The following is a 24,955-nucleotide window of genomic DNA, read 5'->3' as shown; positions in this document are numbered from 1 at the left end:
GTTAACAATAGTCTCAAATGACTAATAAAAATAGTGTCAAATGACTAATAACAATAGTCTCAATTGACTCATTGTATAAGGAAGGCTAGCAGGATGTGACGCTTAATCCATCTGAGATTTTCAGAACGTTGATTATCATTCCGAAAATATGCATGTTCTTCTTTAATACCATGTTTATACAAAAATGCACTTAGCTTCTGCATAAAGTAGTCTGTGTTGCTATGTTTACATGCTTACCTTAGTGCAACATCCTCAATGAGTAGATTAATAAAGTAATACAGTAATCAAATGCATGCAATAAAAACAAAATATGTATTAAAACATTGTCTAAATGTTACCTTGTGTATTTCAAAGACATATCCACGTAGTTAAAAAATGAGAAACAGACAAGAAATAAAAAGCAGGATGTATTTTTCACTTCTGCTATACAAAGTCAACATTTTTGTGCAAAAGATTTTGAAAAAAAGTACTGTCAAGTGTCTGAAAGATTTGTGTATATAATCCATACAAAAATTATTTTAATAAAAAAGTCTGAGAGGTTGTAATTTACACAGTATTTTTTCAAACATTACAGTGGTTTCAAAATAATCCAGATTGATTACACCTGAATAAAATTCAGTAATAAAAATGCAATTTTCTAGTAAAAAGTTAATTCTAATTCACATTATTTGAAATGACATACAAAAGTTATCATAGAAAATTTCTAAAAAATTGTTGTGTACAACTGATGGAATGCAGGCTTCCCTTTTCAGGGTTATCACTACAAAAGCTATTTATTTTACTTGAAATAATAAATATTATTGGGAAAACTGATTGTCTGTTATAAAATAAGAATTTAGAGTTTTCTTTAATTAAAGGGTTGCATAGCAACAAAGGGATACAAAAATTCTATTGCAACTACAGATATAACGTCAAGAAGTATAATTTTCACTCACTTATCATATGCAGTTCCAAGAGGGTTCTATTGCTTGTCCTAGTTTATGCATGAGCTTAGACATATCATTAGACAGAAACTGTTTACATACTCAAAACTGAATATGTCTGAACAAAATTCTTGTCTAGAAAGGAATTCATTTTGATAATATATTGCACATCCACTACACTTCTGATTTGTGGATGCTGTTTAAAGGGGGGAAATAATAAAAGTCAATGCCCAATGTGTGCCATTAAAATGAAATACAAGCAAATTTATCAAGGTGTTTGATTTCACCCTATCTCTGGATCAGGTACTTGTGTCTTGTGGTGCCCTCAAACCACATTAGACCAAAAAAGAGTACAACTTCCATTCTACAGGAGCATACTTAATCGTCCTCAACATTTGTCTTAACCACATTCATTCATAAAAGTGACCAATATTAAAATGGGTTTAGAATAATAAGATTGCTGAGGCAGAAATTACGGAACTGTGATTAAATAAAACGTATCACAGTTAAGTTTCTTTTTCACTCACACACACACACACAAAAATTTCTTTCTCCTTGGTAGCTGTAAAATAAGGGTTCACCCAAGATATTGAGTGTAAACTCCATTTTTGAAAAATACGGTTGGCACCTCTTTATCCTGTTAAGCACAAATAAACTTCACAGAAGATACTTATTGCAAATATCTCTTTATACAGCCAGAAGAATCTCCAATAAAATATTTGAATATAAATCTCCTCTAAAAACGTTCTATATTCCATATTGTAAATAGGTTTATTTACAAAAGTCTTGTTTATTTACATCTCTGCTGAAATCACGGTCTCATTATGTCCATGAATACTGGAGTCTCCTAATAGAGATGTCTGTTTGGAGTCAATTTTGTAGGGTTTTTGAGTTTTGTTTCCAAAAACGGTTATACTAATCCCACTTGGATGACTCTGCATAGACATATGAGACAGCAAAGGAATATTTGCATCCTGATTAGATCCTGAAGAGGGTAAGCTAGTCACATGCCCGGTGCTGGTTGATCCACTTGCACTACTTGGCGAACGACTCTTTGGTGGAGGACAGTGCTGAATTACTCTGGGTGGGCCTGCAGGCTGGTAGTGAGCAGCTGGGAAAGCAGCATATCCAGGAGGAATTGGATATCCATTTATAGGAATAAATCGCTGGTTTTGAGGTATTGGTGGGCCAATAAATCCAGCAATTTGGCCTTGTGGTATACCCTGTGCTGGAAACATGTAGTTAGGGTACCTAGGGTTACTCATGTTGCTAACTGGGCTTGCACTGAGAGAAGTTGTCTGAGTGGTAGCATTTCCACCAGAAGGAGTAGTAGAACTAGTGTGACTTGACAGCCCCTCCCAAGAACGCAGCCTGGCATGGATATCTTTAAACCTTGGTCTCCGAGATGGCAGCTCATGCCAACATTCGGTCATCAAGCTGTACATTCTGGGAGGGCAGTCTTCAGAGCATGGCAAAAGTTGTCGCTTCCTAACCATTTCTATGACCTCTTGGTTACTAAATCCATAATAGGGCTGAAGACCAAAGCTGAAAATCTCCCACAGGACAACACCAAAGGACCAGATGTCTGAATCGGAAGAGAATTTGCCATACAGAATTGCCTCTGGGGGCATCCAACGAATGGGTAAGAGGGACTTGTTTTGAACTCTGAAATAATCTGCAGAGTAGATTTCTCTTGACAGTCCCAAATCAGAAATCTTCACGTGGAGCTGTTCTCCAATTAAAATATTTCGAGCAGCCAGATCCTTGTGAACAAAAAAATGACTTGATAAGTATTCCATCCCTGCTGCAATCTGGACTGCTATGTGCAGAAAATCTCCATGATCTAAGCTAGATTTTACAGTACCATCCTCATCACTGCTGCACCCAACATCTGAATGTGGTGATCGCATTATAAGAAATTCATGCAGGTCCCCTTGATTCATGTACTCAAAAAGCATGCAGACTGGCTGCTCCTGAGTCACAACGCCAAGAAGGCAAACGATGTTGGGATGATGTAGTTCTGCCATCAGAGAGGCTTCCTGCTGGAACTCTGCCCACTGTTGTGGATTGTTGCAGTCCTTTAGGGTCTTAATTGCAACCAGCTGAGCATGATCCATGCCTGGTAGATAAAGGTGTCCCTTGTAGATTTTGCCAAAGGCACATTCACCCAACTCTTCCATAAAACGGACAGCAGATAGAGGCAGCTCTTTGGCTTTGCTCTGTTAGAAAAAAGGTGACATGTCAACAATAAATTTGGATGATGGCTAAAATCTCAGTGCCATACGTCTGATACTGTAGGAGGATACTATAACAAGAGCGGTGTTGCAGTAGTTTTCAAGACACCCCTTCCCATTTCTTTACTTTATAGATACAGAGTTAAAAATAATTCCATCATAAAGCATGTGAAATTCAATGTTTCCATTCATGAAGTAGGTGACAGTAATTGAGCGCGGAACTCAATGTTCAGGACCTTTCGGAAATTAAGTTTTCCTTTACTTGAGATCCTTGCTACTCTCACTCCAATTTTGCCAAAGCAGTATTGCAAACAAAAGAAGAAAAAGAAAAGGGGAGGAGCAGAAAGCCCCAATGCACTTTATTATCATTTGAAAGTGACACTCAGGACTGAATTCTAATTTTCCTAACCATTTACAAATTTTAGATAAATACTGTGTGAATTAATATATCGCAGAGGCATTTAAACAAGCAGCCAGTTGACTGTGCAGTGATGGCAGGAAATTAGCTGTATTGTTGAGACACAGATGGTTTATATTATACAAATCCTTTAGGCTAAAACTTGTTTAGGTCTGGCATATTGTAAATTATATTTTAGTAATGAAAGTGAAATGACCTCTGTCTGACCTCATGCAGGATTGTCTGTTTTAACCAACCTAGTGGAAAAGTATGAAAGAAAATGAAGTCATAAAGTTTTGGCAGGAAAGGGGTTCATTTTAAGTTAAGCAGTTATAAATCTGCTTAGTTTTTGTTTGACGGGTATTTGTCATATGGTGGTGTACAAAATGCAAAGAAGTGTAAAACACATATGAGGCACCATGCCAACATAAACCAAGTACAAAGGAAATTTGTCAGGGGACACTTTATCTCTATCAGTTACTTCTATTAAATGAATGACAAGAGTGGACACAATTTATGATATTATACTAAGCATGTAGCAAGTGCCTTGAGGTAGGGATTACTCTGTAGTAAATGTGCTTAGGATGGCAGCCTAACAGTGCAATCTTATACATAGCCTCTCACATGTAAGTCTCACTGAGTCCAATAGGACTACGCTCTAAGTAAACGGGTACAGGATTTAGTCTCATGTACAAAGCCTAAGTCTCATGTACAAAACTGGGGGTTTGGTTTAGTTCTTGTTTTTATTGAATCAGTTAGAATATGTCCAAACTCAATACAATTTTATATTCACATAAGAAAGAACATTTTATGGAGTGGAAACAATTGTAATATTGTCCTACTAGTATTTGTGAAATGCAGTCAGCTGGGATTGACACATCATTAGGAAAACTATTGCACCCAAAAGAGCTGGAAGTGACCAAAATAGCAAAGGTTCATTGAACTAGAATACTAAGTGGAAACATTTCTCTTTTATGACATAGGCATATAAAGTAGATTTCACCAACAATACCTTTGGCTTATATGCATTCAGCATAGACATCTCTACGTTCTGTCCTCTGACATGCTTAGGCTGCCTTTGCACTGGAGGGGAAGAAGACTTCTGGTTGTTACGGCAAATACAGATGAAGAAAAATAGTAAGGCAATAGCCAGGGGAATTGTAACACTTGGCACCAATATATAGAGGATTTCCATTTTATTCTTTTCCTTTGAGTCTTTTGTGTCTAATTCAGAAAAAGAGGGGTGGGGAACAATGGCAAGAAAAACATAAAATCTCATGCTAAAGAATACAGTTTTGTACATGAAATAAAACACAAGTTTTGTGTGCCACATGAACTGTTTCTGATGACTGTTCTATTTCTTGACTGAGCAACAATAATACAAGATAGTTGTGTGCTATGAAGTTTGAGTGCAGTTCATTTGAAGGCACTTCAAGCTTCCAGTGGATAGCCACAGATCCTATTTGCAAAAAAGCCAGCTAAATCCAAACCGTTATCCTAAGAATTTATTCAGAAACCATGGGGTATGAAGTGCACTTGGAGGAACATTTTTTAAATCCCCAACAAATAATTATATTCACATTAGTGTTGGATTTCATGCTTCTCTAAAAGGCCTGACACATGGCAAAGGTATTCTTTAGGAAAAACGTGACAGCAGATGACAAAGAATTGAGATAACCTGGACCAAAAAGATAGATACCCACCCAAACTGGCTATGGTTACCCTGTAATCGGATAGATTAGACATTAAGAAAAACATGAGCTTAGTGCACAGTTAATTGTTTTTGTACTGCTGTCTTTTGGCAGAGCAGCAGTTTTGCAGCTCAAAACTGCCTTAATGGGGTGAGGGGACCCAATTGTTTTCTCTGCAGAGAGTGGGTTTACGTAAGTTAACATCACAAAAATGTCCATCTGTGGTGCCAGTGCTATAACCCATAAATGGGCTAGGTGCCTCTCAATGCCTTCCACACACAAAAAAATTGGCTGAGACTTTTTGATTATACTGAAAAGTTGCCAACATATTTGGGAAGCCAGACAGGTATACAATGCCTTGGCCAAACCAAATGGGGTGGAATGTTTTCCATATCTTTTCAGAAAAAGCCACATAGATAATGTATACTATTTCAGAGAGCCAACAGATACTAGAGTTTAGAACCCTGAAGGAATGAGGCACTGCATTATCTTAACTGTGACATGAACTTCATTCCTAAAATTCAAGTGCAGGCTAGTTCTCAAATTTCTTTTAAGTAGTTCTAATTGTGCTTTTCTAGGTATGGGCAAAAGTACAACTCTTAATCTCTGGCTCTCTGATTCATTAGGATTTTTGTGTGCCATCCATTGGGTAATTAGCGGCACTGTTTGAATGTGACAAGTGCTGAGAAAGAATGGCATATAGGCTTCCATTGTATACATCGATGGGTTTATATCTCCCACTCTTGGGTGTGTTGTTCTTTTTAAAATATTTGAAAAAACGCCAAAGGTGCTGAGTAACATTCTGTGTAGAGTTCAGAAGACCCTAATGCTTCATGGTGAGAAAATGGAGCTGCTTTAGAAGGATGGAAATAAGGAATGGAGGATGAGAGAGAGAGGGAAAGAAAGAAAGAAAGAAAGAAAGAAAGAAAGAAAGAAAGAAAGAAAGAAAGAAAGAAAGAAAGAAAATGAGACAGGTGACAAAAGAGTTGAGAGAGCCTACTGTTGTAGATGGCATTTTGGACTTTCCAAGTGTCCAAGTGTGCCATAAAGCCCACTTAGAATAGGTCAGCCTGGTGCTCTCCTGTCTTTTGCATTTGAGTAAGCAAGCCATGCAACAGAGAGAGAGAGCCACATACATCTGTTGTAGACATTTTATGTACACCTAAGTCTTGCATACCAGGTATAAGGGCCAGATGAAGGAAGGGAACACCCTGAAAGATCCTCTGGGAAGGATGGTAGTGGTGTGTGAATATTATTTTGTTGTTGTTGTTTAGTCGTTTAGTTGTGTGCGACTCTTCGTGACCCCATGGACCAGAGCACGCCAGGCACTCCATTTAGTCCTCCTTAATTATTAAATCGTGTGTTTTTATATGGCATATTTCCTTTTTGTTTCTGGTATTCTCAACTCCTACCTGCCCCCCCAAAAAAACCATTGGAAAGAAAGAGGTGCATGCCGATATTATACTGTAATAGGAGGAGAGTTGCTCTTATTTGTTCTTGATCATGCACGCTTTGGAGTGTGGTGAGGAGGAAGTTAATGGAAACTTCCCTCTCTTGTAAGATGCTTGTTTGCGTAATACAAATGTATCTATTTTCATTTTTTAAAATGCCTAAGGCTGTGAGTTTATCTTTTTAATTTCTCCAATATTAAAAGATAATGGTCTTCCTCATTTTAGCGAGAACTTTATCCTCATGAGGACTACACATTACTCCTGGATTGCAAACAGCTGATCACTGCTGACAGCCACCACCCACTCACTCCTGAAGCAGCCATAACAAATGCTGGCCACTAAGGCATGCTGCCAAAAGAATTGGGGGTTCCATCCAGAAAAACCAAATGCTGGTCTAGTTCAAGCCCTGCCCAGAGAGGTGAGTGGGAGCTTGAACATTAGGCTGACACATCTTGACAGTAAAGTCAGACAAGTCGGAAGAGAAGATGCGAACTACTAAGTCAAAGAAGCCACATGTAGCAAAGTGATGAAAGATGAGAGAGACCAAGACCATCACAGCCATTTGATGAATCTTTCAAGGATAAGAAAAGAACAGACACTCTGAATTTTTGGCAGCAAAACCTGTAGTAACATTTCACCTCTTTCCCTCCTTGTTTAATAACAGAAAGAAGTACATGATAGGAGGCATATGCTGAAGCTCAAGGAAGTACATGTTTCGAAAGCATTTTAAGTTCAACTCTAGCTGTATTTGACATTCCCTTTTATTCTGCCCTGTCATATTTGAAGGTTTCAACAGAAGACGTCTGAAAAGTCTCAAGGACAGTGTTTCTGGAATGATACTACTGTTTCGTGATAGCCAATATTTTTCATCAGCCAATCTTTTTCACAAGAATATGCAAGTAAGATCCATGCTACGGATCAGTGCTCACTAGTAGAACTTTTAAAATACTTTCAGGGTTGCTTTAAGGGCTGTGGTGATTTTATCCTTTGGATAAATTATAACTGTAGGATCGGAAGTTTGCTAAACACATTCAGGAGTTTATCTTGTAGAGAAGTGTTCTGGAAACCTATTGTCCCAGTTTGAATGTAACGTTCTCAGTTCAGCAATCTGTGTTTTGATGGAGCAGAACTGAACTTCAGGGGAGGTTATCGAGGGCTATTAGTCATGATGGCTGTGTACTACTACCTCCAGCATCATAACTACGCATTGCTGGGGAATACAGGTGAGGACAATGCTGTTGTACTCATGCCCTGCTTGTGTGCATCTAGTTGGCCACTGTGAGAAAAGGATGCTGGACTGGATGAACCTTTGTTCTGATCCAGTAGGGCTCTTGCATTTGTATGATTTCCTGGTTTGTTAAACCATGGCTTGGAATAACATCTGGACCAAGAAAATGGTTTAAGTGCTCACAACAAACCACAATTGCAAACCACAGTTCGATCTTGGTTTGTAGAGATCCCTTTAAGTGATAAGGCAGTTTCTCAGTTCAGAAGTCATGGGAAACTGTAATTTAATAAACCAGAAGTCAGAGGTGTCTGTGGGAGAGGTGCTCAAGTTCACTGCTTGTTCCTGCTTTAATAAATGTTTTTCCTTGGTCTGGCAACTTCATGTATGAACCAGCCCATAGTCTTACCAGTCTTTAAAGCACACATTAGTTTTATATATTTATATGTAGTACTATATTTCGGTATGACATGAAGGCCGGCAAAAGTATGTATGCCTGCTAAGCTTAGCTAACGTATGTAAAACATACATTCCTAGGTATGGGTTGATTAGAGAAAAACCACTCCTTATATTCTTGCTTTCCCTTTTTATATAACTTCACATCAGAAGGTGGCAGGCAGGAGCTGCTTATGGTTAAAATTAGCTAGTACTGGTAGATACAATCGTAACACTGTACCTTAGCTGGCAGCTTCACATCTATTTCAGAACTTCTTGGGCCTACTAAGGAGAGTGGAACTATAAAAAAACTAGAATACCGGGGGAGGGGGTATTCTCCTCCCCTACCTGTCCTTGGTGGCTCTTTTCCTTAGGGAGGAAGCAGAAATTTTGGGAATACTTCACCACCACCATAGTATCATAGTCATAATGTTTACACTTTTGCAATCTAAAATATCTTACTCCTGCTATTGTACATCAGGAGTCTCCAGTCAAGCTGAGATTATTTTAGCGTCCTTTCTTCTGAAGCTTCATGCACAAATTATTCACCAGTTATGTAGAATTATAATAATACCACAAAGCCTTGTTAGTTTTGAATAGATCTCAATCAAGTGAGTTTCCTTATTCAACCGGCCATCAATTCTGAGTATTCTGTTTAGGGACATTACAGTCCTAAGATACGTCACACTTCAGTAACATTGTACACATTTCAAAATGCTGAACAGTGCAACCATTACCGTATTTTTCACTCTGTAAGACACACTTTCCCCCTCCTAAAAAGTAAGGGGAAATGTGTGTGCTTCTTATGCAGCGAATGCAGGCGGGAGGCTCTGTCAGCACTCCCTTTAAAGAGCCGCGTGGAGCTGCGGAAAAGCCCCCAAGAGCCGCACACACACTCTGCGCGCTCTTTAAAGGGAGCGCGGCTCTTAGGGGAGCCTTAGCCACACGCAGCCTTTCCTGGGCAGGGGATGAAGGCTCCCCTTGCCCTCCCTTGGGAGAGGCTGCGTGCAGCTAAAGCAGCTAGAACAGCGGGTGGGATCCATCCCGCTGGCTGTCTCGGCTTAAGCCATAGCTGCGCGTAGCCTCTCCCGGCCGGAGAGGCTGCGTGCGGCTAAAGAAGAAGCCAGAACAGTGAGCGGGATCCCGCTGGCTGTTCTAGCTTCTGGCTTAGCCACGGGATGAAGGGGAGCGGGGAGCCTCCCCTAAAAACTAGGTGCGTCCAATCGTCCGGTGCGTCTAATAGAGCGAAAATACGGTAATCTGAAAATTCTCCAGTCCGAAGTAATATACTTTTCTGGAACAGAGAGGCTGCTTTGCATCTTACTTTTTACATAGCTATTTTTAGTAACATCCAAGCTGATAAAATAATAATTGAAGTCAGACACATGCACTATAGACCTGATGGGGAAATGGTATCAAGCTGCAGAATTCACAACAACATGGGTGGTAAAACTGGCATGTCAGCCACAAGAAGCAATTTCAACACAGCCCATGGGCAACTGTAGAAAGTGAATATGTTTCTTTGTATGTGTATGGGTCTCTTTTGATAAGCAGGCTGGTGTGGTCTCACAGTTCCCAGAATCTGCCAGCAGCTTCCATGGAGATCCAATATGTTTCCCATCAAACGCAGGAATTGTGGATGCTGCTTAGTATTAAGAAAGCTTCCCTGCCTCAAACTCTTTGAAGTCCAACAATGAGAAGATAGACACGATCCATCAGACTCTTGTAATTATAATGAAGCCTGGAATGTCGCTTGCCTTCAAGCCTTCATGTTCCTCATCCACACCTCTCCTGACGGTTGCTCACCAGCAGAATATGAGTCCTCCTCAACTCTCTGCACCTTATTCATCTTTGTTGTAGGGCTGAACCCTCGGCATGGCTCATCATTGTGTCAACTGTGGTTTTTGAGAATTCCTTTTGCTACACCCAGACTTGGGCTTCCCTTTCAAAATGGGAGAGTTCTACTACACTTACCACAGGCAGGGATGTCACAAAGCTCAGATTTAAAATTTTCGTCTAAGGTGAAGCACCATGGAGCCTCCTTCTGATTCCCTGGGTTTCGACAATAGGAGTGTCCCCCATTCAGCTCTGGGTATCGCACAGCAGTGAACGTGTGCGTGTGGGGGTACTGAGAATTCCATGGCTGGCACTGTCGCCCAGACTTTGTGACACTCATTGTCCCTCGGTAGTCTGCTCCTGTGCTGTTGTAACATTTGTGATCTGTAAATGACAACAGCAGTTCAATTGTGGTGAATCAGAGGGGTATTGTGCACATACTGATTGGTGTAAGAACATGAAAGTGAGAGAAAGTATCATTCTGCTGACCCGTGTCCTTCAATTTAATTCAGGTTCTCAATTTGCAGAGGCCATAATGCTAGGCTTGCTATTCATTCACATACTTGAGAACATACAAAGTTTAGGTTTCGGGAATTAAATAAAAAAACACTTATCCCAAATATTTTAGAATAAAAGACATATAAGAAATCAAAACTGCCCTGGAAACCTGAAATTAATCCCTTACTTTGGCATGAAAGTAAAGAGCAGCTGTGAGATCCAATTGTTGTTGCGCTATCTTAGAAATACAGCCATTTGATATTATGTTAATTCTAATCAGTCTGTGATCTAACATGAACTCTACTCAGTGTCTGGAGTCAGGCCTACTAATGTAGCAAAGAAGCACTGCATAGCAACCTTTGGCCCTTTAAGAAGTCTTTACTTATCATTAGTAGTGCCATTTACTTTAATGGAATGGCTAATGGGGATTTTAATGAGCAAGGCTTTGGATTCCAGACACTAACTGGCGTAAGAATAGTACAAAAAGCAGTTTAAAATATAATAATAGTTAATTTATATTTTGAAATGCACTACAGTGGTACCTTGTGTTACAGACACTTCAGGTTACAGACTCCGCTAACCCGGAAATAGCACCTCGGGTTAAGAACTTTACCTCAGGATGAGAACAGAAATTGCGTGCCAGCGGCAGTGGGAGGCCCCATTAGCTAAAGTGGTACCTCAGGTTAAGAACAGTTTCAGGTTAAGAACGGACCTCCAGAATGAACAAAGTTCTTAACTTGAGGTACCACTGTATTCTAAATAAGCAGCTTGCAAACTAAATCCAAACAAACGGGTGGGTGCATTGGAAGATGGATTCTGGCATAATGAATGGGGCTTCCTACCAGGCTAGTAATTGAAAATATGAACTTCTGTGACCACAAAGCATATTACTAATTCTTCTTGACGTTTAGTCCTATCCAAAGATGGGTAGGATATTTTGTATGCAATACATCAAGTTTACAGCTATCACTCACTCTTGTTGATCGGATCTGCCATAGGGATGCCAATGCGGATACAATTTACAGCTTCTGGGCTATCAGGCTGTGGAAGATCTTCGCAATTAGGCAGCTTTAAACGCATCAGAATCATCGGGTTGGATCTTGCAAAGATGTACTCAGTTTGGCAAAGGACATTTTCCAGAATTTCACACTCATCACGGCACAGATCCCGTGGCTTTGCAGCTGAAGAAGTCTCATCGCAGTATGGGAAAGCGTAATGGCAGAGTGAAGGAATGGCAAACTGGGAACATTTATCAGATAAATGACTGGAGGTTCCAATCATAGTGAAGGCAGCTGTAATATACACATACCAAAAAAGTTTAGGCAATACAATGTGAAGTGACAAATTCAGCACCATAATGCTTGTTCATAGCCTAACCAGGGGTAAGCAAACTTTTTCAGCAGGGGGCCAGTCCACTGTCCCTAAGACCTTGTGGCGGGGCCAGACTATATTTTGAAGGGGGGGGAAATGATGCAAGAGCACCATGAGCCCCGGTGGCTGCTTACCTGTGTCTTGCGAGTGGCAGGGGCTGGCAGTGGGGGGAAGATGAGAGGCGCGCAAAAGGGCTCCGGAGAGAGGCTGCTTAAAATGGTGGCCGCTCGAGCGCTGCTGCTGCTGACACCAACAAAGCCCAGCCCCCTTCCTCCTCTAGGCAGAGCAGGGAGAAGCCAGGAGGAGAGAGGAGGCGCTGCTGCCGTGTGAGGGAGAGGGAAAGAATGCGCGCTGGCGGTCCACACGGTGATTGCCGGACCGTCCACGGGCCAGCTCCAGAAGGAAATTGGGCCTGACCCAGCTTGCAGGCCTTAGTTTGCTTACCCATGGCCTAACCACTTCCAAAATAAGATACGTAATGGGAAGTCTATCTATGTGGAGATGAAAGTCTGTTTGAAATGTTCAAAAATTATTTCACATTGAATATTGACAACACTGCATGAATTGTGACCTGACCATGCTGAAGGTCACGTGCTATAGACTCCGTTCTCCTTTTGCTGCCTGTGTGGAACTGAAACAGGGTAGTTGTTAAGCAACTAGCAAGTTACAATACAAAGCCTGAGTTTGATGGGCTGACTGACAAATTGTGAAGCCCCGCTTTAAGGGACACTGGTCTATAAAGCAGACATTGGGTGGAATCCAACTGATGGTCTTCACAACTCACGGAAGGGCTTTTGATACTGTGGCCACCTTCACTAACAAAAGAACCCTACAGCTGCTGTGTAGAAGGTTTTCTACACTGTTCTGAAGGTTTCTCCAACTCTCTGGAGCTGATGGGGGGGGGGAGTTACTTGGGGCCTGCAGGGAGGAGGAGTAAGCAATAATAATCTCCCATCCTTTTCTATTAGCAGAGGTGTTCACAGGAGCAAAAGCCCTTTTGTAAGTGCACGGGAACCAACTGGACTTCACCCCTAGTGACATTGAAGACCCCTTTAATGCAGCTGGAGTTAAGTCATTATAAATTTACCATTCTGTTTTCGATAGAACTTAAGCACCCGCAACTTTGTCTGTAGCCTTTGTATATATTATAAAGTTAAATGGTTGTAAAAATACACACACAGTTGATGAAGCTTAAAAATATATACAAATATATTTTCATTTTACATCTTTTTAAGCATCAGTTTCGTTTTCATGGTAGCATTTCCAAAAGTTGTAATGTTTCTTTCCTTAAGAATATGTTTACACAGAGCTAACCATATATTCTGCTGCCTATGAGTACATTAAACATTCTAAATCCCAAGCAAGCTTGCTATAGTGTAGATTATGGTAAGGTCAAGAATGATGACAATCTAGTTGAAAACAGAAGCAAACTTTACATACCAGTAATCTGATTTTCTATTTCACCCTGCATATGCAAGGACTCCATATAAATGGTTCGGTTTCCAATAAACCTTGCACATGCTATCCCTCTGTATGGCTGACAAAATCCATCTTCTTCATATTCATCACTAAAATCAAATAGGCACAACTTAATTACACTCTGATGAGCACTGTAGAGGCTGTTCTCAGTAAAGAAGTAGGGTGTCATGGAACCTTAAGGACCAGGAGAAACTAAGCAGCATATTGAAATATACAGTGTGAGTAAACAAAAATATTCAAAGCTGGAAAGATCTACAGTTGCCTCAAGCTACGAGTGCCATAGAAAGTCTGGGATGCAGCTGCTGGGTGACCTTGGGCCAGTCACACTTCTCTGAAGTCTCTCAGCCCCACTCACCTCACAGAGTGTTTGTTGTGGGGGAGGAAGGGAAAGGAGAATGTTAGCCGCTTTGAGACTCCTTAAAGGGAGTGAAAGGCGGGATATCAAATCCAAACTCTTCTTCTTCTTCTTGGGAAACAGCATTTCACAGCAAGGTTTATTTCTGTTCTATGGAATCTCCAGCCTTTGCGACTAATTAGGCCCACCAGGCCTCCCCATTTGGCCTGCAGGGTAGTTTTGGCTGAGCCACATTCACCTGTCCTATACCTGACATCAGATATGGGGCAAGTAAAACCCTGGGCATTTGGAAAGAAGTGTCTCCCCTAGGATCCCTTTAGAGGGATTCCCAACTTCCTAGAAGGGGGGCAGGTGGAGACTTCCAGCTCACCCCCTCTGACCCTGACCAAGGATCCAACCCAATGTCTAATCTGCCAAATGTTGTGACGATTGCTATGAGTTAGGCATAAAAAAGCCCAGATTCACCCAATTTTGTCCCGGGCCCCAAATATGGCAACCAGATACTTCCATAGCAAAGTCATACCCTTTACTTGCCCCTTGGAGTCACAGTCCTGCTGTATAGGAAGGGAAGGAGGGAGATCCAGCTCTAACTGAGGAGCTGGGTACCATAGCAGCTGGAATTTATGGCTTGGAAGAAGACCTGAGTGAAGACTCCAGTCAGCTATGTCTGACTCCCACTTCCTGTTCCAGGGCTGCCCGCTATTGGTCCAATTTAAGGGTGGGACCAAATTCAAAAAATCTGTGGTTTCTGGGAGAGGATATGACATCTCCCATTGGCCATTTGGGAGATGGAAGAAGTGACCTGGCAATGGCAGCGAGATGCACTAGGACGCAAATGCTGCGCCATGCCAGAGAAAGTGAGTGGGCTTTAAATTTAGAAGAAATAAATAGAAGGAACTTTGAGAAGAAATGCATTCATTTGATTTACAAAACTAGAGATGAAACGAGGGCAAAGAGTCTGTTCAATTGGGTAAGATTTTTATGGGCTTTCAGATAGGTAATTTTAATGTTATATATAGCAGAACATACCAACACACATGTATTAGAACCATAAGATTTATTTTCATATTCTTAAACTCTCTGCCATATTCTGTAATGTTGTTCCAACTCTATGCGGAGTAAAATGTAAAAGCTTTTGCTTGGCAAGAAAACATTAATGCAAATGGATAAATAATATTCCGTCATACTTTCCAAAAGAGTACAAAATGGTTACTTGTGTCCAACTTAAAACAAAATACATGCTCACTCTGTTTCATGACAAAAATTTGGAAATTCAGAGCTTATATTTTACTTTGGAAGGGGAGAGAGAAAATTATCTCAGATACTGTTTTTGTATTATTTGAAGTATGCTAATATGTGGCCAGGGATTCTTTGAGAGGAATGGTGGGATATAAATCTAACAAACAAACAGACAAACAAACAAATAATATTAAGATGCAGTTCTGAAACTTAGGTTTTTGCTTTGTCCACTTATAAAGTGATATTTCTAAAGCCTGCATGGCACTACATTGTCTGAATGCATGTTGTACCAGGTACATTAGACTACACTTTTGTAAACTGCAAAAATGTATCTTTCCGAATGTGTGGTCACTACCAAATCTACTGTCCACTGGAATCTTTTAGATAATGACACAATCCCATAAGGATCCCATTATTATTGACTGAAGATGCAGGTAGTTTCACATGAGTTATCTGAATCAAAAAGCAAAATAAAGTAATAAAACAGCTATAATAATGCTATGTTGACATAATTTAATGGCTCATATGATACCTTAGAAGAATAGATAATGAAAAATCCAATTTCTTCAGTGAACAAAGCAAGGTAATTTCACTGCTAAAGCATCCATGACAGATGGCCAACACCTAAATATGTTTATTTGAGATTCCTGCATTGCAGGGGGTTGGACTAGATGACAAAACCCCCTCCAAGTAACTGTTTTCAGGATATTGCCTTGAATTCACAATTCTGGCTGCATGTTTAGTATATAAAAATATTTTGGATAAGCTCTTGGTCATACAGACGAGTAGGCTGTCCAGGTAAATACAAACAGCCCTCGCCACTCTGTAGCCATACAGCCAACAATTCTAGATAACAAACCCAGTGCTGGTAGTGAGAACGGGCCAAATCTAGCCCTCTGAAAATAACCTCCTTCTTTGCATATTAATGTTTTGCAGTAATCACATCCTTTCCAGAAGTGGTTTCCTTTCCAGCTCTGCATGGAGGCACAAAACTATGGTAGCTGCTGTCAGATCAACAGCAGCTGTTACCAGTTATGGAGCAGCATTGATAACACTGCTTGGATCTTTCCTGGCAGCTTTCTTACATCATATTTGAACATGAACTACAGCTCATAAGCTCACATTATGAAAATGGCAAGAAACACCTAGAATTTGCTTTTTTGTTTGATGGAGCTATGCTGGTTTCCCTTGGAGAATGGCTAGCCTCCCAAACTTAGGATAAAGAAATCTGTACAACGGGTGTATTCAATGCTATCTCTACTCAGAGTAGATCTATTGAAGTTAATGGACATAACACAGGTTCATCCATTTTAACGGGTAGAATTCTAATGAGTATAATTTAGTTGGCTACAACTCAACACGAGGATAAGACAAATAGGCTATGGCTATCAATGCTGAGCACTGTGCATGCTACTGGATTTTGTATTTTGTATGAAAGCCTCTGTATTTCATGTGCTTGCTGCATCAGCACATGAACATTAGCTGCCGGGATAGCTCAGTCGGTACAGCATGAGGCTCTTAATCTCATTTGGCATCAGGTGCAGAAACTGATATTCTGAGGATCTCAGTTAAGATCTAAAAACAAATCAAAATCCAGAAAACCAAAACTACAATAAAAGCTAGAAACAAAACCTGAAAATTTCTAGTTCTTATGATGGCCTGGATAACCTTGAAAACAGGTTGGGCAGTCAGGGCCAGCTCAAGTAATTTTGGTACCTGAGGAGAACCACAAGATGGCACACCCACCCACACCCTGCCAGGGAAGAAAGAGTGAGTGAAGGTTTCTATCAGGAACAAGAACAGGGGGAATAAAGATCTACATCAGGAACTGCTGCCCCTGTGGATCCTGCTGCTTGAGGCAGTTGCCCCACCTTGCCTCATGGGTGGGCCAACCCTGTGGGCAGTATATCTGGCAACATCTTAGAAAGCCTAAACAGACTGGACTGGAGTGTATCTGAAGAAGTGTGCATGCACACGAAAGCTCATACCAAGAACTAACTTAGTTGGTCTTTAAGGTGCTACTGGAAGAATTTTTTTTATTTTGACTATGGCAGACCAACACGGCTACCTATTTGAGACTGGACTGGAGTTCTGGTTAGAGTGGAGCTTCAGTGCTCTGTAGAGCTCCTTGGCTGACAGAACCAGCATTATGCAAAAACAATCAGTTCGATTTGTTCGCACAATATATTCCAAGTGCAGAACTTAGGCTCCACTTGCTACAGTATTTGTAGCAAGAAAAACTCTTGCTCAGACAAATATTTTACTGCTCTATGGCTGTCTTCACCTAGCTATATGGAACTCTCATAATTTGCTCTGTGGGTTACAATAAGAACCAATACCAGTCTTATACTCAGTGTTCATTGATTTTACAGCTACAGATAGTAAAAATGCAGCTGGATTTGGTGTTACTTATCACCGGATAATCACGCTCAGTTGTTAGCCCAGGAAGTCGAAGTTAAATCCCAATTAAATTGAAATGTGAGAGGAAAGAACTTCCCTTGTGGAACCAGCAAAGCTTTAGCCCTTAGGTTATTTTTAAAACTCTTGTTCTACCAAATTCCTTTTTAGCTGATACTTGATACCTTTTTAACATGAGCTTTATTAACAGTGATGAAGTGCAACAACTTCACAGTCAAGCAGTTGTATCTGTGCTGGCCACCCAGACAGCCACCCTTTCATGGCTTTGTTGTAGCTTTCTAGCATAAATAATATAGGTCTAATGTATCTGAGGTCCTCCTTAGTAAAACACTTCACTGTTTTTGCACATACAAAACCTATTTATCTGACACATTGGACCAGGAAGCTGAGATTCTCTAGAGGAATGCTGCACACATATATTCCTTGCCATAAGTAGGAATTATTATACGCACACTTTAACACAGTATGAGCCTTTAACTTTTTTTTTTAAGCTTATGAGGTAGAGAACAGGATACTTTTTACCTCTTTTTACCTCTTAGTATTTCTCCAGAATGATATACATGGCCATAAACATTGTGCCAAATCCCAAAGTACCTACTTAGATTCTATACAATCCTTAAGACAGAAGTCCTTTATACGTAAGATTTGGTCTGCTGTTCTTTTTGCTGAATACCATGTGCGTAAGTTATAACTCTAAATACTAGTTATAACTCTAAATACTGAAGATAATGATGACATTAATGAGGCAAACTTGGCATATATGAACTGCCTTTCTTTTCATAGGCAAGCCAAGTGATCAATAACTGAGAGAGCAACGAACTCATCCTCGATTTCTTAAAAGGTCCCATGTCTCTTTAACAAGTTCTTCTTACGGAACTTGAGGCAATACATATGTTATTAAACATAAAATCAGTAAGTGTATTGTAAGCATATCAGTAAACCACATGCAAAACTATGCCTCTAGATATTAAGTTATATCCAGCAAAGTCTTCCCATTTGCACAAGGAATTCTGCTTCCGCAGTGGAACTTCGCTTGCCTCTCCTCCCTCTGTCTCATACCCAAATCTGTTCTGGATTTCACCCCAACCTCCCAGAGCAGTTTTGGCGGAGGTGGACACAGTGTCACGCAGGGAGAGGAGAGGGAGGGGAAGTTCCGCTGTGCACGCTGATCTCTACCACCAGCCCTGACTTCCTATCTAAAATAAGTACATGTAGCTGCATTTAGAACATAATCTTGCTGACAATTACTTTTCCATCCATTTCTGATAGTGCCCACTTTGTAACTTGCACACTTGCTGGTCAAATATTTTGTATCACATGCTGGCGTCTACACTTCATTATAAAATGCTCATATGCCTTGCTATGGTATTAAAGTCTTTAAATTACTTAACACTGGTATTTTGACAGAAACCTGAGGACAATTTGATATAGGGTGAGGAGGAGGACTTTTCCCACTTCTGTCCCAAATGGCAACAACATCCTAGCCTACCCAGGCACTTGGTGTATCTCTGCTTTTCTGCATCACCAGATAGAAATAGAGTGAGGGGCCCATAAGTGATCTAAAAGACGAGGAAGGACTAGTCCAGGTTTTTGTTTTGATCTGTTAGGCAAATAGCTCTTTGATTGTATGCTGAGAAGCGTAACAATCATATGTAACCATCAAGGGTTGTTCAGGATACGATTTCCTCAAATTCATTTGGAATATCAGTAATTCAGCTCTCACGCTATGGTGCTGATCATTATCTTGTCTACAGAAATCCCTTATCTTACATAGGGGTTCAGTTCTAAGAGTTACACAAGTATACACAAAAATCACACATAGTCAAACCCTTGGAGCCACCCCATGGCTAATGGGAGAGGGAGGGAGCATCCCTAGCACTGCCAGAGCTGATGTGCCAAGCTCAGCAAGCAAGGTGGAGAGCTTCAAAACCCTTTTTGTGCTTGGTCCACTTGGGTTACCTGCTGTGAAAGCAGCTTTTAAGCTCTCTTGCAGACTCTGGAAGGCCAGGGATGCTCACACGAGATCTCATGGGAAGTCACACTGTCTCACAGGAAGATCCCACAGCTTTCCAGAGTTGGTATGCTGATCAGGCCTTGCTCCACAAGCAAGTTGGAGCGCTTAAAAGCTCTTTCCATAGCAGGCACAAAAAGCGTTTTTAAGCTCTCTCCTTTGTCTGGGACTTGACTTGCACAATTTCAACCAGCCCACCTTCATTGATGAATGTTTGAAATTCCACAAGTCAAATGTGTGTAAGAGGAGGGATTACTGTAAACACTATCCTGAGACTCCTCATTTTCATTTTTAACTAATAGAATTCCCTTTTCACGTATAAACAAGCAATGCAAAAATCTGTTGAGCACCAAAATGGTAACAGTCAACCTTTAATTCAACAGAAGAAAATGGGAAAGTGCATCTTCTTTAGGTGTTCACTGCAAATGTCAATTGAGGACAGCAGGTCGGAATGCATGGAGTGGTGGTTCTTGGAATGTGAGTGTCCTAGGCTTGTCTCCATGCTTAGCTGGCTGTGGATACCATACCTGGAAATGTGCAGTCTCGAAATAAAGAAAAGTATACATATAGTCTCACTACTTATTTCTTAAAGGTGGAGATTTATATTTATAAAGGTTTTCACTAACATTTCAATAGAATGATGACATACTATTTTAGTGGTGTCCCCAATTTTTATTAAAAAAATTTTTTTAGAAGAAAAGCCAAATTATCCCATGTTTTATAAACAAAGGCAGCTTATCCATGGAAACCAAACCTCTAAAAATAAACATACCTTTCTGTTCTAAGTTTTCTTCTGTTCCTGCCAAAAAGAGACTGCTTTAGTTATGAAGGATATGAATATCTGATTATGTCACTCTCCAGGGGATGTTCTCAGGGGCTAGGGTACTAGTTACAAAATATATAAGCTTGGTACTCCCAAGTACTACAAATAAGGACAGGGTTGCAGATTCAGCACATTTCAGGAAAACAAAGGTCAAGCACAGAGAATCAGTCTAGGTTCAAACATCATCCAGAAACAAGATGGGGAAATAGTCTAAGGTCAGTACAACAGGGAGGTCAGGCAAGGTGCAGTAAAACAGAGAACCTAGAATGAGGAACAAGGAGCTAAAGACCCATGTTGTTTCCAACAACTAGACAACTCAAGAGGGATGCCTTATATATTGCTAGCTGTGGAGTAACAGGTATGCCTTACTCACAAATAGATCCCTTACTTACAAGGAGACTAGCTACTCTGGGTCTGCAGACACATACTGCACCATTGTTCTTTGGCCTGGACCCAAATACTTTGGTGATCTTCCTCTTGAGGAATGCAGGGTTGCTGCACCTTCTGCTCAGAGTGCTCCAGGGGTTCCTCATCAGGTACCGATCCATAGAGCCCCTCAAGGGGATCCTCACCATTAGACTTAGAGGACCTGTCCTGCTCCTCAAGGTCCTTGTCTTGGGGGTGGGGTGGGGTATGCAGATTGTCATCCAAGGACTTTGTATCAGGTCAGAACATGGAATGAAACCAGTGGTTTCATCTCTTAGAAAGAAAGCTCAGGCTGCAATCCTAACACTACCTATGTATGAGTAAGCCCCATTGAATTCAGCAGGACTTACTTTTTGGTAGACATGATTAAGCTGGCACCATCAGCATCACTGGTGCCCTGCCTTAAGGGGGAAAAACACATAGTATAATAATATATTACTATGGCTATATGTTTAAATAAATATTGCTCTTGGTGAGCCAATATTACAAATTTAAGCATGACGAAAAACAGACTGACCAGATCTAACTATTAAATGAAAAGCAAAATACGCTAATTGACAAAACTTAAGATGTGTATGTTGGCTGGTTTCTAACGTAATACATATTACTAATTGCAAAAAACCAGAAAAAATACACTAACAATTCTAATTGAAGTCTACTGGAAAAACAGCTTTAAACTAACTCTTATTCTATGCCCCCTTAAAGTGTTTTCCCTGTGCCAAAAGTCTCTTTTTATACATAAAGATGGATGCAGTGTACCAGCAAATCTCATTCTACTTGGTCTTCTCTAGAGGTTGGCCACCCACCACCTTCTCCCCCTCCCTTACTCCAGTTGATGAAGTGCCCAGAAACAAATGACCTGAGATGGAATAAAGTGTGCCTCTTCCATTTCATGTACTCAGTTGCAGAGGGGTTTTTTTGGGGGGGGCACGCTTGCCCACACCGCCAGTGCCTTAGTGCTCAGTTCCCTCCAGGTTGGTGAGGGGGGCTTAGAAAACCCATGTGGTCTCTAGTGCAGGTGGTTTTATGTCACCAGTAAGCAGCTCCTCTCATGTCTCTGTGCAGTCCCCTAGTACAAAATGGTTCACTGCCTTATATGGAGGGGGCTCCTGTTGTTGTGACAAACTTTGCAGAACTTTTCATCCCAATGCAACCACCTGATTTGACTAGCAGACCTGGCACACAAACAGCCCCTATTCAGCTGTTCTTCCTCCCTCCTTTCCCAGCATGAATATTATCACATAAGGGGGAAAGCAAGGATGAAACTTACTGTTCCCGCAGGCCCCCAGATGTCGCCGCCACCCCCCTCCGAATATCTGCCTGCTCTACCCAGGGTTCTAAATCACTGAAGTAGAGCAAGCTTCCTCAGTAAAGATGTTCAACCATCAACATGTGAAGGGCAGTGGGAAGTAAAGGTAAAGGGATCCCTGACCATTAGGTCCAGTCATGACCGACTCTGGGGTTGCGGTGCTCATCTCGCTTTATTGGCCGAAGGAGCTGGCGTACAGCTTCCGGGTCATGTGGCCAGCATGACTAAGCTTTTGGCGAACCAGAGCAGCGCACGAAAACGCCGTTTACCTTCCCGCCGGAGCGGTACCTATTTATCTACTTGCACTTTGACGTGCTTTCAAACTGCTAGGTTGGCAGGAGCAGGGACTGAGCAACGGGCGCTCACCCCGTCGCGGGGATTTGAACCGCCGACCTTCTGATCAGCAAGTCCTAGGCTCTGTGGTTTAACCCACAGTGCCACCCGCGTCCCCAGTAAAGATGTTTAACCATCAACATGTGAAGGGCAGTGGGAGAAAGCAATTTGGACAAGAAAATTGGCTTTCAGGTGGAAAAATCAAAATTAGAAACAGAACTGTTAGAATCCAAAACTAAGATTTTGTCAAAAATGTATAACTTGCTGTTGAAATGGAATACACAGGATGAAACGGTGAAATCTGCTATGATTAAATGGGTACAAGATGTTGGACATAACATAATGATGGCTGACTGGGAACAGTTATGGACCACAGGTATGAAGTTTACGGCATGTAATGCCTTAAGAGAGAATATTATGAAAATGATATACAGGTGGTACATGACACCAGTCAAGCTTGCAAAAATCTATCATTTGTCCGATAACAAATGTTGGAAATGTAAGGAAACTGAAGGTACATTCTTTCACCTTTGGTGGACGTGCCCAAGGATTAAGGCTTTCTGGGAGATGATTTATAATGAACTGAAAAGGGTATTTAAATATACCTTTCTGAAGAAACCAGAGGCCTTTCTCCTGGGCATGGTCGGCCAAATGGTGTTAAAGAAGGACTGTACTTTCTTTATGTATGTCACAACAGCAGCAAGAATACTTACTGCAAAGTATTGGAAGACGCAAGATCTACCCACCCTGGAAGAATGGCAGATGAAGGCGATGGACTACATGGAACTGGCGGAAATGACTGGCAGAATCCAAGACCAGGGAGAAGAGTCGGTGGAAGAAGATTGGAAGAAATTTAAAGACTATTTACAGAAATATTGTAAAATTAATGAATGTTAGAATGATGTCAGAATGAAGTTAAGTGGTTTAAGCAGTAATGTTTTAAAGGTGTATGAAAAATGGATTATTAACAGGTGAGAACTTAAAGTTATATTATAGTAAGTTAAAGGATTAAGATAAAAACAAAGAGGGAAAGAAATTGCTGAATCAACTAACTAAATTGGAATACAAAAAAGGGAGGTGTGAGGAGGTCAGGGAAGCAAGGATATGAATATATGACATGGAAAGATTGATGTGTTTTCTTTTTAAATGTTTTTTATCTTTTTTCTGTATTTTGTATTTTTCTTTTTTATTTTTATTTTTGTCTTTTTGTCTATTCTTTTTACTTATGTAATTTTTTCCCTTTGAAAACTTAATAAATATCATATATATATATAAAAGAGAAAGCAAGTCTAAAAGACTCACAACTTCACTAGGGCAAGGGAAGTGATCTTTCTCAGTTTCACGGGCAGCAGTACACTTGCTAATCTAAGAGTATTGTGTCATCTTTCCTCCTTGGTATAGTGTTAAATCACACCTGAATGATCCAGACCATCAAACTGCCAAAAGTTCAGTTTTTATAGAGGTGGGCACACTTGCTGATGATCAATTAAGCAAGGGCATTTTATTAGCAGCCCCTGTCTGCTACTTAGCCTCTTAATTCCTATGGAAGCAGTAAGAGTGTACTTAGTTTTTCACACATGATTTCTCCATCTTGGCTTTATTTCTGTTAAATAAATCATGACACGGTATAATATGTCATGTGTTGTTGTTCATCTGAGGTTGTATTTATCTATTTTAAGACCTGCTAAGGAACAAGTGATTGCTATTATGTCCTGATATGTAAAATCACAGAATTCAAATAGGGTGCACTATATTTTCCCCATGGCTGTACGTGAAGGAGAAATGTCAACTTTGCTGCTGCTAAATTATCTGGGGTTTGTTTGGTTTAGAGCCTTGGCTCTCTAACATCATTTGGGGCAGCTGTTGAGTCCCAATGTCTTATATGCAGTTACTCTTAGTTAAAATAGATGAAGTGGTTTAACAACTGTGAAAACATTAGATGTCCACATAACTTGTGCGCCTTTCATAAATTCCACTCCTGATAGACACGTATAAATAGAAGCTATTCACTGGGGAATAACTGGTCAGCTTTAAGAATCTCAGGAGCTATATTAAAATGGTGTCGGAAAAAGTTGGAAAAGAGATTACTCTTGAGATAAGAAACTGATTCCTAAAGCAACAAACATCTATGGACATGTGCTTCATTGAAAATTAAGACCTGCCACTAACTCATGCCAAAGAGTAGGTATATTCTTCAAAATTACCAAATTATACTTCTATCACTTCTAGTGATTCTATGAAGGTGTGGGAGTGTGGGGAAAGCAGAAAGTAACTTATCATTCTCAGGGACAGGGAAGACCACCACTATAGCAGGCACCCACAATAGCCCCCAAGTTGAAAGGTATTTCATTCTATGTCTCAATTAGAGGGTTTTTTTTGGTAAATGATGCTAGCTCCTGACTTTGGATTTTGGGATCTTGCTTCTTCATCAACAAGGAAAAGTGAGTCTTATACTTTGAAGCAAGGTGAAAGTCAGCACCACAGACAGAAACTTCAAAACA

The 24,955-nt window shown here is 40.6% G+C and overlaps 1 protein-coding gene and 1 long non-coding RNA gene across 6 annotated transcripts in view; one reads left to right on the top strand and one right to left on the bottom strand.

Moving 5' to 3' along the window:
* Positions 1 to 394: 394 nt before the first annotated feature.
* The window catches only part of ROR1 (receptor tyrosine kinase like orphan receptor 1), a 161,629-nt gene continuing 137,068 nt past the window's right edge, over positions 395 to 24,955 (bottom strand). For 4 of the 5 annotated variants that reach the window (XM_083510273.1, XM_083510272.1, XM_083510275.1 and 1 more), the window contains exons 5-9: positions 13,502 to 13,629; positions 11,665 to 11,982; positions 10,331 to 10,576; positions 4,567 to 4,778; positions 395 to 3,142 (exon numbers count right to left, since the gene is read on the bottom strand). In XM_083510273.1, coding sequence (XP_083366399.1) covers positions 1,718 to 3,142; positions 4,567 to 4,778; positions 10,331 to 10,576; positions 11,665 to 11,982; positions 13,502 to 13,629 — 2,329 coding nt within the window. In that variant the 3' untranslated portion in view covers positions 395 to 1,717. Of the gene's footprint in view, positions 3,143 to 4,566; positions 4,779 to 10,330; positions 10,577 to 11,664; positions 11,983 to 13,501; positions 13,840 to 14,016; positions 17,065 to 24,955 lie in introns of those variants that run through there. The other variant, XM_083510276.1, reaches the window with a different exon arrangement.
* Positions 2,454 to 4,895, top strand: LOC310710038. Its single transcript, XR_014527745.1, has 2 exons — positions 2,454 to 2,565; positions 4,538 to 4,895. It is a non-coding gene; the product is annotated as an uncharacterized lncRNA (long non-coding RNA).

Source organism: Podarcis liolepis, assembly GCF_965112155.1.
Source record: "Podarcis liolepis genome assembly, chromosome: 6".
Taxonomy (NCBI): domain Eukaryota; kingdom Metazoa; phylum Chordata; class Lepidosauria; order Squamata; family Lacertidae; genus Podarcis; species Podarcis liolepis.
The sequence above is the reverse complement of the archived record's forward strand: the minus strand, read 5'-3'. Positions and strand labels throughout refer to the sequence as shown.